Below are 19,176 nucleotides of genomic sequence, written 5' to 3' on the forward strand. Positions count from 1 at the left end.
TGGCGGGGCAGGGGTGGGAGCAGTGTTGCGAGGAGGGAGGGCATGGAGAATAAGATCACAGCCACAATCACAACCATAAATCCTAATGCCCTTTGAGAGTTACTGCATGCCAGACGCTGGTCTCTGTGCTTGACATCCAGTGATTCATTATTCTGCCCAACAATTCTAGAGGTAGTTACCATTATTTATTGTCTCCATATTACCGATGAGGACACTGAGGCCCAGAGAGACTGAGTAACTTTCTCTGTCCACAGAGGCCGGAAATGATAAAGAAGAAATAGGAAGACAGGCAGTCTGACTCAAGACCTTATAACATTCATCACTATACTGTGTGATAATTAGTATAACTAATTATACTAACTAGGATAATTAGTTAACTCAGTATAATTAGTTCACCACAGTCCTCAAAAATAAATCAACCAATGTTACCCCAAATTCAGAGCAAATGACTTCCAAAAGTATTTGACAGAGGTTTATGCGGCACAAAGTACGGGGACTTTGTGGCAAGTATTTTTCCTGTGACAACCATTTCCCTGGAGGCTGTCTCATTCATTTGCTAAGCACCTGCTCTGTACCAGACACTGTCCTAGAGCTGGTTATAGAATCAAAATATCATAGAGGGCTTCCCTGGTGGCGCAGTGGTTGAGAGTCCACCTGCTGATGCAGAGGACACGGGTTCGTGCCCCCGTCCGGGAAGATCCCACATGCCGCGGAGCGGCTGGGCCCATGAGCCATGGCCGCTGAGCCTGCGCGTCCGGAGCCTGCTCCGCAATGGGAGAGGCCACAGCAGTGAGAGGCCCGCGTACCGCAAAAAAAAAAAAAAAAAAAAGATCATAGAATGTTAGCAGCAAAAGAGACACCAGACACACTCTAGGGCAGTGGTTTCAAACCTGGCTGCACACGAGAATCACTGGGGGAGTTTTACAAAGGTACTGCTGCCTGGGTACCCCCTCCAGACCAATGGAATTCGAATCCCTGCAGGTGGGGCTTCCTGGAGATGCAATTGTGCTGCCAGCCTTGATGACAAGGAAAACCTGGAGAAGTAGCCTGCCTCGAGCCACGGAGCTAGAAATTTAAAAAAAAACAAAAAACAAAGAAAACCCTTAATCTTCAAAAATCTTTTCACTATACCACTAAAATTGCTCTAGGTGGTTAGAAATTGGTCCATTTTACTGATCAGGAAGAGACTGGTAAACATGGCAAAATGAGTTGCCGGTGGGGTGGGGAGGTCAGTAAGCAGGCCAGATACCTGGAGAGCCCCTGTAAAAGACAACTATCTCCCTCAGCATAATAGAGCAACCAAACTAGACATTTTCCTGTCTTATGAATGATCGCAGTACAATCATTCACCAAATTCGCACTTTTATGGACATGGGCAAGTCAAAGGCGGCACAGTTTAGAGAAAACAGTTAGATTTGGACCCATTCGGAAGTCGGTTCAAATCTAGCACTTTGAGCCACTGGCAAATTCATTCATGGCCGTGAGCCTCGGCTCTGCATCTGAACAAAAAGGAATAATACTTCGTTCGCTGAAAATTCAATCGAATCATGTAGGTAAATGCTTCTAGTACAGTTGATTAGGGAACTCACAAATAGCAAATCCCTTCCCTTCCTTCCTTGGAAGGCAATCCTCCTCCTGTACCCACCAGGACCCTCAGAACGTGGGAAGCCCAGCAAAATTTCCTTCTCCCCACAGGAGTATCTGTGGGTTGCATTCCAGCTCTGATTTGTATCCACGCCCTAATTCAGACTTAACACTACTCCTTCACTGCAGGGTGGTGACAACAGGAGGGTGGCACCTTCTATAAACATGCATGCTGAAATGCCACAAGCACTGAATGTTAAAGCTCAGAGGCAGATGTCCTTGGAAGGTCAGGAACAATTGCATGCAAAGCTCTCAATGTCCAACTAAGCATTTTCATAGACAAATATTCTGAAGGGATGTATTTCCTCAACAAACGAAGCCAGTGTGGTTATGAAGAAGGCCCATGTCTTAATAAACTCTTGCACTCCTAGGATATTGCTGAATACCTTGCATAATAATAATACTGCCTTCTTTGTTCAGTCACTGACTAGGAAAATTTACTCCTTGAAATTCAGTTTCGACAAATGCAGCAGAAATCTCTTACTGTGTAAAGTGCAATGTTCAATGTAGCGGAGGAACATAATGATGAAGCCAGTGTTAGCCCAGCACTGGGGATAGAGGCACATGCAGAATTTGCATATGACATAACATGGGCCATAAGTGGGAGATAAACAAGAGATTCCACTGTAACTCCCATTACTGTATATAATTCTACTGAACCACTTAAAATCCCTACTGTAGGTGCTTTACAGAATATTTGTTCTCAAGTCCACAGCAATACTCCCTAATGTAAGTAAACATCCAAAAAAAATGTTTTTCATGTACAATCACATGCCATAGGTTTTTCTGAAGAGAGAATTCCAAATTATAAATACAAATATCTTAGTGAAAACATTTCCAAAAAATATGGTGGCTTAACTGAAATTCTACAGGATGCTAGATATTATGCAAAATAAATAAATCAATAAATTAATTAATTAAAGGTAAGGGTATATATAAACAAATAATTTTCAGGAAATACCAAGATAAAATTAATGTGCTTTTTTTAAACTGTGGGATTTATCTGAACCTTTAATGAACGAATATGTATTGTAGCTCTCTATGAAGTAGATCTGATAGACAACATTTCTCAAACTTATTTTTTTCCCAAGCATTTTTCAAGACTCAGGTACTATGGGACACCAGTTTGGGAAACACTGACCCTAAATATTACCATAATATACTGTCTTTCAAAAGTTATGGTAAATAAGTATCCTAACCCTTCATATGGATGAAGAGTTGGTCCTCCTGGCAAACACACCAGAGGAATCTTTCAACTCAGGTGAGCAACTGAGATGAGCCCTTATAAAGCCTTGGTAACCCCTACAGGGAATAAAACACAGCTTTTCCCACAGTAACTATTGCTGGTCATAGAACCATTAGAAAGCAATTTGAACACCATTGCACATGGTCGTGTTTTGGACGCAGATCCTGCAATGTATTCTTGAGGCTAATTTTTCCTTTTAATCTGTTGCATAATTGCAAATCAATTTGAAAACTGAATATAAATCTGATATGGACTGAATGTCTGTGTCTGCCCAAAATTTGTATGCTGAAGCCCTAAACCCCAACATGACTGTTGGGGTTTGGAGACAGGGCCTGTGAGGAGGTGATAAAGGTCATAAGGGTGGGGCCCTAACTGAATAGGGCTCATACCCTTGTAAGAAGAGTAAGAGACAGCAGAGCTCTCTCCTCCCCTCTCCCTTCGCCTCTCCAAAGAGGTTATGTGAACACACAGGCAGATGGCAGCTGCCTGCAAGCCAGGAACAGAATTCTCACCAGAAACTGACTTTGTTGGACCTTCATCTTGGACTTTCCAGCCTCCAAACTGTGAGAGAATACATTTCTGCTGTTTAAGGCGCCCAGCCTGTGGTATTTTGTAAAGCAGCCCAAGCAGACAAACACAATATTGGATAAACCAGCGTTTTAGTCAAAATGACTGATCAAATCAATGGTAAGTAAACTGAGGATGTTTAAGGCTGAATCTACCAATCCATGGATTCAAAACAGTTCTTGCCGTCACTCTCTCCAGATTTAGAGGAAGCATAAACGAACAAAAGATTTTGCATCTTCTGTGTCACAATTGCTAAAAATCATGAGGGTAAAAAATTTTCCTATTAAAAATATCCTTTTTTTAAAAAAGTTGACCTTTATACTCAAAGATTTAAAAACAAAAACAAAAACCCTCACCCAAACAAAGTAAACAGAAAGCATTTTCCCAATTTTAAGATACTTTAAGCAAAAACACTTCAGTCCCTGATGTGTTCCAAAGCACATCTAGCTGTCGAGTTCCTAATGAAATCAGGCCTTTGGAAGGTGTGCAAACACGCAGCTGTCACATGAAGTGAGGGAAGATAAACACATTTGCTCACTTAAAAAGCAAACTAAAAGAAGTCCACCCAAGTGCCGGGTGGTTGTCAGTACTGGACAATGGAATGGCGCTGGTTTCCAGGCCCCTGAATGGAATCCCTGTCCCCCCAGACAAACCCCACACAGCCTGTCACATACTGCAATGAGCCTCGTCACTCCAGTCGCCACAGTCGTTGTAGCCATTACACAGCAGTTTCCTGGGGACACAGATGCCACTGGCACACAGAAAGCTCTCACCCCCTCCGCAGATCACTGAAAAAAAGGGCAGAAAAACAATGTCAAAATAAATAAGAGGTGTGTTTTTTTTCCCCTTTTAAAATTAGGAGAAATAAAGGACAGAAAGAAAACCTTTCCTTGCTATTCAACAGAGGTGCTTCCCTATTCCCTCAGTTTCATGATCACCAATTTTCCTCTGGCCTTCTGGAACATTAATTGTAAAATTACCTGGAAAGACTACAAAGAGTGTTTACCTGAGAAAAGCAAAAGGGAATTCACCAGTGGGCTTTCACAGCACAAGAGAGCCACCTCATCAATTGCACAACTTATGTGGGGAAAAAAATACCAGATGGGAGTATTTTTCTTAATAACAGAAAATTATTTCAAAGTGAAATATTATTTATTGAACAAACATTAAAAAAAAAAAAACCCTCTCCTTCTACAGTGCTACTCAATGTCCTGCAGAGAAAGCTACAGTTACGAATAGTTGATACACGCTTGAACACAGGCTTAGAGACCCCATGCCTTGTATTTGAAATATATTTATTTACTTGTCTTAGTAAAAATGCCAGCTAAAAATGTCAGTGTCTATTTTGGCATAAGGAATGTGAAACAACATTAGCTGATAATATTTTCATTCTCTTCCTTAACACGGCTGCATTTTAGTATTCTTTGCTTTAAGTATTACGGTGTTCTTTTTCTTCTCAAAATTCAACAAATATTCAATTGTTTCAAAATTACATCAGACACAGAACGTAAGAGAAGAAGCTAGAAAGATTTTTCTAAGGGAAACCATTAATGGAAGGATGTCAATTCAATGAAATGGGTTTTAAAATACCCTTCAATATGTGGTAATATGCATCAAATGCTTTTTAAATGTGTAAACCTTTGACCCAGAAATCTTATTTCTGGTCTTCATACAAAGGAAATGATTATGAATAAGTGCAAAATTTAATATTTAAGGATATTCACACCATCATGGTTTATCACAAGGAAACTATGAAATAACAACTATGCAATAATAGGAGACTGGTTAAATAAATTTTGATAGCTCCATAATAAGGAATACTGTTACAGCCATTGAAAATTATATTGTAAAAAGTAATGTCCTGGGCCAAAGTTTAAGATAATTTAAGTGTAAAAACACCATTTGGGGGACTTCCCTGGTGGAGCAATGGTTAAGAATCTGCCTGCCAATGCAGGTGACGCGGGTTCGATCCCTGGTCCGGGAAGATCCCACATGCCGCAGAGCAACTAAGCCCGTGCACCACAGCTACTGAGCCCCATGCCACAACTACTGAAGCACACGCGCCTAGAGCCTGTGCTCCACAACAAGAGAAGCCACGGCAGTGAGAAGCCTGCGCACCTCAACGAAGAGTAGTCCCCACTCAACTCAACTACAGAAAGCCCGCGCACAGCAACAAAGACCCAGCGCAGCCAAAAATAAATAAATAAATAAATTTTTTTTTAAGTTTAAAAAATAAAAAAATTTAAAAACAGCATTTGGTTCTGAAAAAGCATAATACAATCTGGCCTAGAAAGAAGTATATCTAAGGTTACTATGATCATCCCTGGTATTAGGATTGAAAGTAATTTTTAGTTTCTTCATTGTATTTTACTCTGTATTTTACACATGTTCTTATAACGATCATGTCTTACTTTTATAATCAGAAAAGGAAAACAACTAACTTTTTTCATGAGTTCCCAATTCAGAGTAACGGTAAATAAATATAACCCTCCCAAAACGTGTTTCTGTAACTCTCTGTCTCCCTGCCACAAAAGTTAGTGGGATCAGCCTTGTGGTCTCCTGCATGGTCACTGTCACCACCACCCCCCACCCCGAACCATGTTCCTTGATGAGATGAACCTTGTTGTCTAACTAAAGGGAACCAGGAAATATGGAACATTTAACTCAGAAGCTGAAATGCAGAGAAGTTCAGACTGAACGTTCCAGGCAGTAAGGTCCATGCCACTCATATGTCCTGTGTTCCCCAGCAGAGTGGCTGGCACTCAGGAGGTTCTTAATGGGCAAAAGTCACCTCCATCTCAATGGAGCACAATATATTGCCACGAGGCAAAAGAAAAAATGCAATTGATGGATTATTTTCCAACGCTATCACGGAATCAGTTTCGATTTGCTGAACATTAAGTACGAGTCAATTTGGTATGTTTCTTCTGATGCTAATTCATGTGTAAGCTTCGCAATATCAACAATGAAAGTCTGGTTTTCCATTATATCCCATGATTTCTGTATCAATACAAATGGCATCTATGGATTTCAACTGCCAAGACGTGAAACACGCTTATGTTTTGTATAGTCTTGGATTCAGCACAGGACTGTACTCCTATAGCTACAGACAGAGACTCCTAACAGGTATACAGGAAACCAGATATAAAATGAAAAACCAAAACATTAAAGATTTTACCGGTCAGTCTCTACAATAACCTCTCTCTAGGGTTAAGGGAAAATTTTCAAGGAATAAGTGTTTATCCTATCGTGAGACTGTTTCTGCATTATAGTAGAGAGTGCAGAAATTCCATCTGTCTGCATTTCAGCAGCTGCAATGCCTCAGAAGAATTATTGCATTCCCTACATTATGGCTCTGATGAGTCCTTGGGAAATGTAGCTGAAAGCTCAACATTAAATAGCTCCGAACATCTAGGTTTCATCTTTAAGGACCTACTCCAATAAAGCCATTCTTGCATATGGTTATATCAAACCTGGATCAAATTTAAAATACGGCATTGCTTGCATTGTTTTGATTATCGATATCCTGTGTCTTTGCTGATTCATCAGAAACTGACTTCTTTTGTGTGGTTTCTCGGTTGGAGATGCGGCTGCCCATGGTTTTAGGACATTGAAAATGGTTTCTTTCTTCTTATTCTTTTTTTGCAAGTTCTTTGGACATTCATAGTTTCATTAATCAATACTATTTTTGTACAATCAGGATAGCTTTGTACATTCTCTTTCTGTTTGATTTCTTCCTGACCTGTATTCAGAATCTCCACTTTGATTTGTGAAAAACTGTTCAACTAGCAAAGCATTTCAGACATATCTCATTTACAATTTCCAGAGAGCCCCATAGAGTACACAGGTAAGAATTCTATCACAACTTCCTTGGGGTAAGTGATAGTTTACAAATAGAGGAACTAGAGTATCATATGGTTAAGACAGCATCTACCCAAAGCCATGGAGTTAGGAAAAGGTGAAAACCACCCCAGAATCGTGAGGTCCTGGCTCCAGGCCTAATCCTCCACAGCATACCCACTCCCCATTTCTAGTACACAGCCAAGTGATGGGCGCTGAGTTCAAGGGTACCAGGTTCAGGTAAAAGTTCAAACTTGGCTTTATTTTTCTCTCTAAACAAAAGATAAACGTCTGTCCTCAGGTGAACTGGACCAGATAAGATGACATTTTTGTGAGCTCTCGGTTTTTGGAGAACACACTGAGAGAGCTCTTAACAAGTTTCTGGAGAGATTTTTCAACCATATTTCACTGTCTTATGACAATCATCTTCCAATAGCCTTTAGACTGAGCCCTTAAGATGACGAAGGGAGATTCCCTGAGGTGAAGTCATGCTATACAGTCTTGACACCATTTCCACTAACACCATCTATAACACTAAGAGGTATATATTGGACTTTAAATCAATGGCAATGACTTTACAAGATCCTTTCATTAATTGAATGAATATTTACTATCTATTATGTGCTGGGCATTACTGTAGCAGTAATTACAGATACAGCAGTAAAGAAAACAAAACTACTTCCCCACCTTCACATAGCATGTATTCTACCGATCATCATCTGATAAAGATACTTTTACTAACTAAAGATGCTTCACCACCAAAGTTACTTACATTTATACATGTGACAATTAATTAATATTAACACAATGACAGCAGTATACAAAGACTTATGCCTAAGATACTGGTTTACATGTCCAAATGATGAGGACAGTTATGAATCGCCTGGACTTCTGAATTCCATGGATTCTGAAGAGTATACACCCCTGCGGATGCAGCTCTTTTCAGTCTTGTTTCTGAAAACAGTCTGCTGAAATAACATCCATAGCCTGAAACAAACTTTAGATTTTCTGCAACTGCTTCCAGCCCTATCAGTCCTCTCTGTCTGTGTCTTATGGGCAGCATTTATACTGGCAAATTCTCTCATTACTCTGCTTGCTAACTTTTAGAGTCTTTTTCAGAAATTACTCACCAGTCTCTGACTGCATAGTATCCTCACATTCATCGTGACTTTGAGTCCTTGTTTAAAGTCTAAAGCTCAAGTTCAACTCTATCTCTGAAGAGAAAGCCGACCTGGCACACAGCTTTGTCCCCTGCACCCATACTGAGAGCTTGTCAGCCCTTCATTCCACATGCTGCTCGAAATTAAGTTACTATAAATCACTATTGCTCTTACCTTTTACAAAGTTATTTGACCATATGAAAAAGAATGAGTGTAATCTTATAGCAGCTGATGCAAGAATACTTCTTGGGAAGAGTGTTGTATCTCCCCATAATAGGTTGATAAGAAGATTGGGGTGAAAGATAAGAGGTGAGAGAGGAGAAAGGAAATCCAAGTGGACGGTCAGTAATTAAACTTGGTCTTTACTCTGCCTTCTAAGTCATATATACTCGATGGCCCTTCCTTTTGTTGAACATTAAGATGTCTGGAGTAGGTATGGATGGATATCAAAAAGCTCTGTATGAAAAGAATGAGATCCCCCTGGAGAAAGAGGGGAAACTGTGCGGTTGGGCATTGTCTTGGGAGAGAGAGAAATTAAAAACTTGGTTGAGTCTCCCTGAGGGGCTGTATAGAGAAGACCCTTTGGAAAACAGAAATATCTAAAGGGACATTTCAAGTTGTTGATGGGAGGTGTAATCACTTCCTCCATCTACCATAGGGAATCAGCAAAGATCATGTTGCTTTCTAATATTCTCACTCATTTATTTAATCAATTTGGCACTCTTCTAAGAGCTTGAATACAGAATAGATCCCTTGCTTTGCAGACACTATAGTCTACGGAGACAAACAATAACAATTGATATAATAAGAAGAAAATTATTATATATTAGGTCAGAAGGTAATAAGTGCTATAAAGACAAAACAGAGTACAACAGACTAAGAGAGATAGGAGATGTGGAGATGGGGTAGTACAGGTCCCCAGATTAATTAGGGCACCAGGGTAGGTCTCATTGAATGTTGACATTTGAACAACAACTTCAAAGATGGAGGGAGTTAACCAAACCTCAGGGGAAGATTTCAGCCCAGAAGCAAAGACCCTCAGGCAGGAACACGGCTGGCAGGTATCACGAACACCAAGGAGACAGACCCATGTGGCTAAAGCAGAGAGAGTAAAAGGGTAGAGAAGCTAAGGGATGAGGCAGAGAGGAAGAGAGGGCCCAACCACAGAGGGCTCTGTAAGGACTCTGTAGCTTAGACAAAAAAAAAAAAAAAAAAAAAAAAGAGTCACTACAAGGTTTGAGTAAAGAGTAGCATGATCTGACTTATGTTTTCAAGGATCTCTGCCTGTTGTGTTGAAAATACTCCAGAGAGGCAAGGGACACAGTAGGGAATAACAGTTAGGAGCCTAGTGGAGCAATCCAGGAAGAGATGATGGCGGCTTGGAGGTGGTAGCAGGGGAGGGGCTGAGACACAACTGGATACTGGACGTATTTTGAGAGTAGGGGCAGGAGGGTTTCCTGGCCCATTAGATGAAAGTCGTGAAAGGCAAGAGCCAATGATGGCTTCAAGTTTCCAGCCAGATGACAAGAACTGCCCTCCGCTGAGATGAGGAAGGCTACTGGAAGAGAAAGACCAAGGGGAAAGAATCAGGAGTTATCATCTGGACACGCTGGGTCTGACATATACAAGAGACACCCAGCTGGAAATGCTGAGGAGACAACTGGGTACATAAGTTCAAAGTCCAGGAAAGAGGACAGGACTACAAATATACATGTATGCACCATCAGCAAATCGATTTAAAGCCGGTGTGCCTGGATGAGATCATGAGGGGAATGGCTAGTGAAGAGTAAGACTCAGTGAGATGGTGCAGAGAAGATGGATAAGGGCTGAACTATTAAACCTCCTGTGTAACAGCTACAGGGAAGAGGAGAAGCCAGCAAAGAGGATGAGGAGTGGCCCCGGGGGTAGAAGGAAACCCAGCAGGTGAGTATGTTATCCTGGAAGCCAAGGGAAGGAAAGTGTATTGAAGAGGAGGAAGTGATCAGCTATGCCAGAAGCTGCTGCTGAGTCAGGTAAGATGAAACTGAGAAATGGGTATGCGGATAAGAGCGGTTTCAATGCAGCAGTGAGGACAAAAGTCTGACGGAGTATGTTTAAGAGAGAATGAGAAGAGAGGAGGTAGCTCCGAATGGAAGGACAAATGCTTTGCTGCAGAAGAGAACAGATAAGTGGGGCAGTAGATTACAAGGGAAGTGGGGCAAAAAGAAATGCGGTTTTTAATGCTTTGTGTGAGTACATTCTTTGGAGGCAGCATGGAGTGGTATTAAGTTCTGCCTATAGGTTGGCTCAGATCAAATAAATGATGACCACTTTTGAAGATACAGGAGCTCGGGGATGGAGGATCATCAATGTCAGGAATATAGTTATAATCTAAAAATGAAGCCTGTCTTATACCTGCATGTCCCTTTAATCCCATCACTACAGTGTGACTTCCTCAGAAGTTACCTGTCTTCTAAGGTGAGAAATCCTTCTCATTCTCTTCTTCCTCTTCTTCACCTGGTAGACCTCTGTTAAACATGGGGGGCGAGGGGCACCCAGGCTAGTCCCTTTTAATAGTACCATCAGAACATGAACAAACAAACCCCTGTTACTTTGCGACTCATATAATTTATATTAGCAGAAGATAAGTATTTGTTTGCTTATACCCTCTCCCTTCTAGAATGTATGCTCCTTAAGAGAAGGAACTTTATCAGATTTTCTCCCTGTTGTGTCCTGTCCTGAGTCTGGCGTGGAATTAAATATTTGTTAAATGAATAAATGAAGACTGAGAATAGAAGGTGCCCAGCAGGACCACGTGATCACTCCTATTTCTTGGTCCTACATGTTCAAAGGCAATAAATATCTTACAATTTTATTATTTTAATTGCCAGAGGAAGAAACTGCTGGTGAAATACGATAATCACTCTCTGTGATAGCAGGATACTCACTCAAACCCCCAGACAAGTCTGGCTTCTCAGTAGCATCTGCTCATATGTTAGGGCAATGAGTATCAAAGACCCTTCTACCTAAAATAATCTTCCCCACTGACCTGTGATGATGTGTCTAACATTTTCCCAACACCTACACCCACGTTACCCATTCCCTGGGGTAAAATGGTGGTTTTTCGATGAACTCTAGGATACCAAGGAAAGGGACTTTGGGGCCACATCATGGGTTAAGGGGGTGTCTTGAGTCCCGTACTCCACTTCAACCAGAGAGCTCTACCATCACCTGCTTTATATATTTGAGTCCGTGTACAATTTCCTTTGAAAATGGGTCTCTGCTACCAAAAACAAGTTTGAAAACGCCTTCACCCTTAAGATTTTAAGTGTTCAGTTCAAGTCTGACAGAGCTTTTAATTCATTTTCTTGGCAATGAATACTTAGCTCTGAATTTAATTATAGAATGTTTAGATTTTCATTATATTTAGACTTGAAAGAATGGGACGCCAGAGGAGTAACTTCCTAAGAGGGGCGGGCATAGCATGGAGGAGTTTAGGAAAGGTCTGAAACAAGAGAAATAAGCATGAGAGGTGAGACCTGGAGCCACAATGAACTGAGGACAGCCCTGTGTGAAAACGCAGTGGGCCTGGGTCTAATACTATGAGGTAAGAAATGCCACATCACCTTGTTTTTCTAAATCAAGTTAATTCACTTAATCAAATTAATTCAATTAATCCCCACTCAAAAAGGTGAAAAGAAATATTCTTCAGGCATGTTTTTTGTGGGGGGCCTCTCCCTCCTTAGGGAGGTACAAGGATCCAAGGGAAGAACTGCGGAAGGGGCTTAGCTTTCAATTCTTCAGAGAATGGGTGGGGTGAGGGACTCACGGTTCTAAGCCCTCGGGGTTTATAGTAGACAGAACGCTCCATCACGTCTGTGCCACAGCAGGGTCATGACAGGGCCACGGTCCCCAACATCAGCTTTCCCGGCTGCCCCACGCAGCCATGCCTCTCTAAGACCCTGCCTCTTCCCCCAAGCAAGTAGTAACCAGTCCCTACTACGTAAGGGACATGCCAAAGCCCAGTCCCCTTCCAAGCCTTGGAGGATGCCTCCTCCATCCTCTGTGTCCACCTCTAACCCTCCCCCATGCCACCCCACTCTGGGTGATCACATAATCTCTGCTCAGTCATTTTCTCCTCAAGGCTGGTCCCCCTTTTCTGAGAATGCACAGATGACACCACACATCCTTTATGTTTCCTTAATAAATTGCTCTATTACACAGATTTTTCATTCATTGCAGAGAATGCAAATGACTCTATCAGCAACTTTCAACATCTTTTTACCAAGGTAGTATATGGTAGGCGGTCAGTAATCCCTGTTGCATAAATGCACTTAAACAGCTCTTAATTTAGATATTCTAAAAATAGAAGTGCTACATGATTTCCTCTTTTATGATCTGAGGTGACCGTCTTGCTGTGAAGACAAGGTAAAACCGGTCCCCTCACTACAGTCCAACTCTGTAGTTCCAAGTCCCTCAGTGCCTATTATATAATATGTTTTTCTTAGTGAGGAATGATCTCTGTCAAACCAATGTTCAAAGCAAGTTCAAAACAACTTCCCCAATTAAATATCCTTAAGACGAAGGTACTCCTTGACTCATTTTTTTCCGCTGTGAAATAAAGCCATGCTTTGATTCAATGGAAACATTGCCAGCTGGCCTTCAGCTTAAATTTCTGAAAATAAGAGCTAAGTATACTTATCACCTGTCTGACAGCATGAAGGAAGATCTATCATTCTATAGAAAAATCAATCATTGTAAAATTATCTAAAAATCATTAGCAGGAGACAAGAATAGATTTGTCACTGGTGGCACTCCGATAGGAGAGGAACGGAAATAGAGTTTAGAAAGCAGTTCATGTCATCATTCAACATCTCAAGTCACAGTATAAAATAGAGTTAGATAAAACTTGCCCAGTAGATTTTAAATCTAATTAGACAGGGGAGAAAGTACAGAAAGAGCAGAGTAAAAAGCAGGAAGTCAAGCTTTATGATCAGGGACTGGCAGAAATAGACCGCCAAGCAGGTCTAAAGAAACTTTTTTAAAAGGAATCTTTGTTCATTCAATAGCAGAGAGAGAGAGAGAGAGAGAGAGAGAGAGAGAGAGAGAGAGAGAGAGAGGGAGGGAGGGAGGGAGGGAGGGAGGGAGGGAGGGAGGGGGAAATTTTTAAAAATAAGAAAAACAACTTCCAAATAGGGATTGTCTAATTAAAAGAATATACTAGTTTACTACCTCAAGTTTTAGTGTCTAAAAGACTTAAATAGGATTCTGAACCAATTTTGACAAAAATCATTGGTAAGTAAGATATACACCAGGACTCTGTCATTTATCATTTCCTGCAAATAAGTGCAATAACGTAACTTCAAGTTTCTAAAGAACATAAGCAAGTTAGAAACTACATATTTAGAGCTTCTCCGGTGGCACAGTGGTTAAGAATCCGCCTGCCAATGCAGGGGACACGGGTTCAAGCCCTGGTCCGGGAAGATCCTACGGAGCAACTAAGCCCGTGCGCCATAACTACTGAGCCTGCGCTCTAGAGCCTGCGAGCCACAACTACTGAAACCCGCGTGCCTGGAGCCCGTGCTCTGGAAGCCACCACAATGGGAAGCCTGCGTAACATAATGAAGAGTAGCCTGTCTCTGCAACTAGAGAAAGCCCACGCGTAGCAATAAAGACCCAACGCAGCCAAAAATAAATTAAAAAAAAAAAAAAGATGCCAATTCTTTTTTAAAAAAAAAAGAAAAGAAACTACATGTTTACAGTTGACCCTCTTGTCAGGGATTCTTATCAGGCAGGCAGAGATTTCTAAATTCAGGTTTTTTTTTTTTTGCGGGGGAGGGAGGAGTGCTACTTTCTGAACTTGCTTTAGGAAATAAAACCTTTATTTTATAAACAAAGTAATTCTCACTTAGTGGTACTTAAAACACTTCTGAGATTTTCTGCAAACATGAGGCTGTCTCGAAAGATATTTTGTGATTATTCATTATGAATCACAAAATGATACTGACGGTATATTATACACACAACCTTTGGCAGATTTCAGACAGCTGTTGAATGTTTTCTATAAAACATTTAATGCATGCGTACAAACCTATGAGAAATAAAGTGATATATATCATTTGGAAAGAAAATAACAGTCTCTTGCATGCATATGGTAGTATCTAAAAAGTTATACATGTTAACATTTCTTTAGATCTTTATTAAATGTATAACTCGATCAAGACGTCCATGGAAAGACTTAGAAGAAAGATGAACAAAGAAAAATAATCAGATTTGAAGAGCGATTCCATGGTATTTTTCTTATTTGTTGGGCTACACAAATTGGACTGATGTCATTATACAAGTTAACAGTTTGTGAATTTCATTTTCAACTCAAACCAGATTTATTTTCAATCACAGTTTCTTTTATTTTTGTCTATTTTATGTATAGATAATCTAAAAGCTAGAACTAATTGTCTATGACTTTGCAATACTGTGTAGCCTGGGACCCAAAAATAGAGTAAACATATGTATTTAGAATTTACTGTGAAAAGAACTTTGAAAAAATACCTTTCAAGGACAGATTGAGACAGGCTGGGTCCTGGGACCCTTTGGTGCAGTGCTGGCACCTGGACAAATGTCTCCTCCAGCAACAAAATACAAAGAAACTATAAGGGACTAAAAATAGCCACATGCATACTCAATTGGGGCAAATTATGGACAACAGGATAGAAAAAGACCACAAACCCAGCTGCCACTTCTGAAGAGCTGGGAGCAAAAACTGGGTGTTGAGAGCAAAAGCAGGGTACAGAGCATGCTCCCTGCACACAGCACCACCAAAGGCGTGAGCAGACCACCTAAGCCCCCCCTCTGGTCACCCACTGATCTGCCCCAATCCCCACCTCAGGGAGCGAGCAAGGGAACCTGTTACAGGAGCCCCGGTAAAGACTTGCCTGCATCTCTTGTCTGGCCTCTTATCAATTTCTATTGATTAAGGAAAGCCTGGTTGGTAACAAGATTACAGTTCTACGCTAATGTCTAAAATTCACTTCCAATCCCATGAAGACTGTACTACATCACTTTCCCACTTACTCCCTATTGTTAATTACTGTAACAGAATATTCCAATGCATTACCATTCCTAAAAATTCACTGATCTTCAGGATACTGTAGGATCTCACCTGTCTTCCAGATCAGATTGCCAGTAGCTGGAGGCCAAGATTCTGAAGCCCCAGGTTGGAGCTCTGCCCAAGACCCCCTCTACTTTCCATCGTCTTAACTGATCACAACAAACCCCATTCACTTGCCCCCATGCAGTAGGCCATGGAGACAGCACACGTTCCATGGCTTGAGTCAAGGCAGAGTCGGGAAAACCTAATACTTCCAGCTACCTAACCCTTCAAGCTTAAACCATCCCCAAATAATCAAGTCACTTCAATTCTAAATGCTATTATGATTAAAAGAAAAGTGCGAGAAAATTAATTCATAAACACTCATCTTAATATCCATACTGATATTGACTGGGTCTACAGACAAGAAAAGCAATTATTCACGATGACCCTGAGATAACAAAATAAAAGTCGTTTTGTAGAAAAAGTACAGACTTGGATTTAACTTAAGGTATCTGTGCCGCTTTGAGCAAGTTATTTAACCTTTTGGGGCTTCAGTTTCCTTATCTGAATTCCACCTGCTTTGGAATTGTCTCTGAGTATATATTAATCAGTAATGGATGTAAAGTACCTGGCACCGAATGACATAAAGCCCACTATGTCCTGTTTACTAAGACTGGTAAGTGTATAATTCACTTCTGAAAGATGGCCATCACAAAGTGCTTAAAAATGCCTTTTGCTTAAAGCGTTATCCTGCAAATAACTAGAGCGTCCTATTCTCCAACCTTGTAGATATAGCACTGCCCACTTAGACCTGAAGTGAGGGCAACTGGATTCTTCGAAACAACCAAGACAACTGGAATAGAACATAGTCTGAAGAGATCAACACACATGGGAATCAATATAACAACGTCTAGGGAAAGAATTCCTAACGTTTCTTTGGCTCATAGACAAAAAAGGAAGTCAATTGCTCCAGGCAAGTTGACTTTTACTGTTGAATCGTTTGTGTCCTGTTAAATGATTTGCATGCTGGTGGAAGAGAGAGGTCCCTGAATTCTCTCTCCCATGCTTCCTCCACTTTTCTGCTCTGTGTGCCCTCCACCACACAGCTACATAAAATCTCTCCTAGTATCCCTGGTTACCAGTATTATATATAACAAAGCCACACAGACTAAACCTGACATGGAAAAATCAGCCTTGCCTAAAACTAAATATAAACACAATTTAATTAACTTGCATTCCAGAGTCATAGCTGCCAACTTACCAAGACTAGAAGACTGGGTACACAGTACCCAAGGGCTCAGAGGGAGGGGGAAAAAATACTAAATTTTTCTCCAAAGTCTTCACAGGATTCACATGTTCCTTCGTACCTGTAAACAGGAATAATGTCCCCTGTATACAAGATACGTGATCCAATGGGGGGGCGGGCAAAATGAGCCAAGGCGGGAAGAGAAGATAGGTTAATAGAGGCCGGAATTTCAGGAAAGACATACAGGAACTAGAAATGAATGGCAAGTAATCTGGCAACAAGGTCAGCCCTGAGTCAAGTAGGGAAAGGTTTACTTTACCCGTGAAAGGAGGAAAGACATTGCTGCAGATAAAGGGAAGTCAGAAACCATGTGCCTGTCACTATAAACTCTCAGTACTGCAATTTGAGCTGTGATGTAGTCTCATCTAAAAATACTCTACTGATCAACCTTCTGTGTTTAAGTTAATCCTGGGAAACTGTATAACATGAGGGTCAGCCAGTGGTGCATGGGTCGGGGGACTGAGCTCAGCGTGGGGGTGATGCCCTTGGGTAAAGGTCCATTTTCTTCCACTTGCCAAAAGGATAAGTAACATGCAGTTTCCAAGCAGGAGCACAAGATGGCAGCCATACGCAGCACACAGACCCTGTGCAGTGCCACAGGAGAGAACTCAGCTTGACACCCTCACCACCTGACAGGCTGTGGCAATTCACAGGGAATTCCAGCTGGGAGGCTTCTCTTTCCTAAAGGGCATCCTTTGCTTGTGTCTGTAACTGGGTAAATTTGAAATCATGAAATCGCACTTCTGCCAATTATTACTACAGAGAAATAAAAAGTCTTTCCCAATTGATGCCTACTCATATCTTTGGCACATTTTTCTATTGGTTTTCTTCCTTATTGATTTATTGAAACTCCATTTGTTTCAATTATTTTTCTCCAGGCCATCACTTATTTGTCTTTTAAGTTAATAGTCTCTGCAGCTATAGAAAATTTTACATATATGTGAGGTCAACTGTATCAGTCTTTATGTCTTTATAAACCATATCTATATGTGTCGTAGAAAAGAAACTATAGGAGGGAAGAGATTTTGTCTGTTTTGTTTCCTGCTACAGCCATAGGATATATGACGGACATACAGCATGGGCTAAATAAACTTTGCATTCAACCCAGAACCTTTCTAGAGCAGATGGAAAATATCATGGCCAAAATTAAGACACATATTCTGGCCAAGACACACCAAAAATAGGCCACAGAGACAGGTACATCAAGTCAGGTTTCCTAATAGTCAAAACTGATTCTGCCATGGCCGTAGGGGAAAGGCTACAGATTGACTGACTGATTGACTTTTGTTAAAGTAAGAAAGCCTCTTACATTGCTGAAATGACCAAAATATGAAATACACAGCCTGATCTGTATTTAATGGAATAGAATAAAAGAACTCTTGAGATGCTTGCCAGGTTTAAGTTTCAGCGAAATGCCAAAGGGAAGAAATTGGACGGCTACTTTCACGCCAGTGCCTTTCTTAACACCGACCACCAAAGGGATACCACATCATGAAGCAAAGCACAGAGCCCATGCTGTAACTGTGACTAGTGTCCAGATGTGTGACAGTATTTGAAAACAATTGTATTTTATGCATTTTTCACTAATCATGTTAAAATAAAATCACATGAAATCATTTTGCACTTCAAATAGACACGCAAATATGAATTCTCATAGACAAATGCATTATGGAACACTCACGGTACTTGGTGCATTTATTTCAGAATTGACTTTTTCCATTCTCATAGCAACCAATAATTGCAGAAATCCAGTTGTTAGTTTTATTTCAAGTGGCTTTATATACATTTTTAGAATTGTTATTTGTACCTAATGTGATTTTTGTGGAATGGAAATGATTTTTCAGCAAGTGATCTTATTACAAGATAATCTCATTACAAATGCCTGCTGGAAAGTCTCACCATGGTGCCCACATTGAAATGAAACTCTCCCCCGCTGTAGAAAAGGTCTTCTGAAATGTTAGCATCATAAGCTCCAAACTTCTCTGCTCTAAGAGCTTTGAAGAAAAGTGCCAGTTTTTCTCTGAAATTATCCTCCTAAGAAAACTTTGTGACAACCCTCCCAGGGCCGTTTACAAGTAGACAGAAAAGGAGGCCAAATACTTTGTGAAATTGGACTTGATTCGAAGGGCTCCTGGGAGAGCTCCCTGCCTAAAATATTTCCCAGCTGAAATTCCTCATTTTGGATTTTACTCATTGAATTTAAGCCAAAAGTCCTCAATTAAAAGGCAGTTCCTGAGGATTCCTCATTTACTCAACCAACCAAGAATCCTGGAGGCTGTCCGTAGACAGTGCTGGACATGGCAGTAATCATAATCATAAGGCCTTACAGAGACTAAAAGAGACA

At 40.8% G+C, this 19,176-nt stretch overlaps 1 protein-coding gene across 2 annotated transcripts in view; it reads right to left on the bottom strand.

Moving 5' to 3' along the window:
• The window catches only part of CORIN (corin, serine peptidase), a 251,717-nt gene that overhangs the window by 96,914 nt on the left and 135,627 nt on the right, over nucleotides 1–19,176 (bottom strand). For both annotated transcript variants that reach the window (XM_067735885.1, XM_067735884.1), the window contains exon 6: nucleotides 4,132–4,245. In XM_067735885.1, coding sequence (XP_067591986.1) covers nucleotides 4,132–4,245 — 114 coding nt within the window. The remainder of the gene's footprint in view (nucleotides 1–4,131; nucleotides 4,246–19,176) is intronic.

This window comes from Pseudorca crassidens, chromosome 4, assembly GCF_039906515.1.
Source record: "Pseudorca crassidens isolate mPseCra1 chromosome 4, mPseCra1.hap1, whole genome shotgun sequence".
NCBI classification, from domain to species: Eukaryota; Metazoa; Chordata; class Mammalia; order Artiodactyla; family Delphinidae; genus Pseudorca; species Pseudorca crassidens.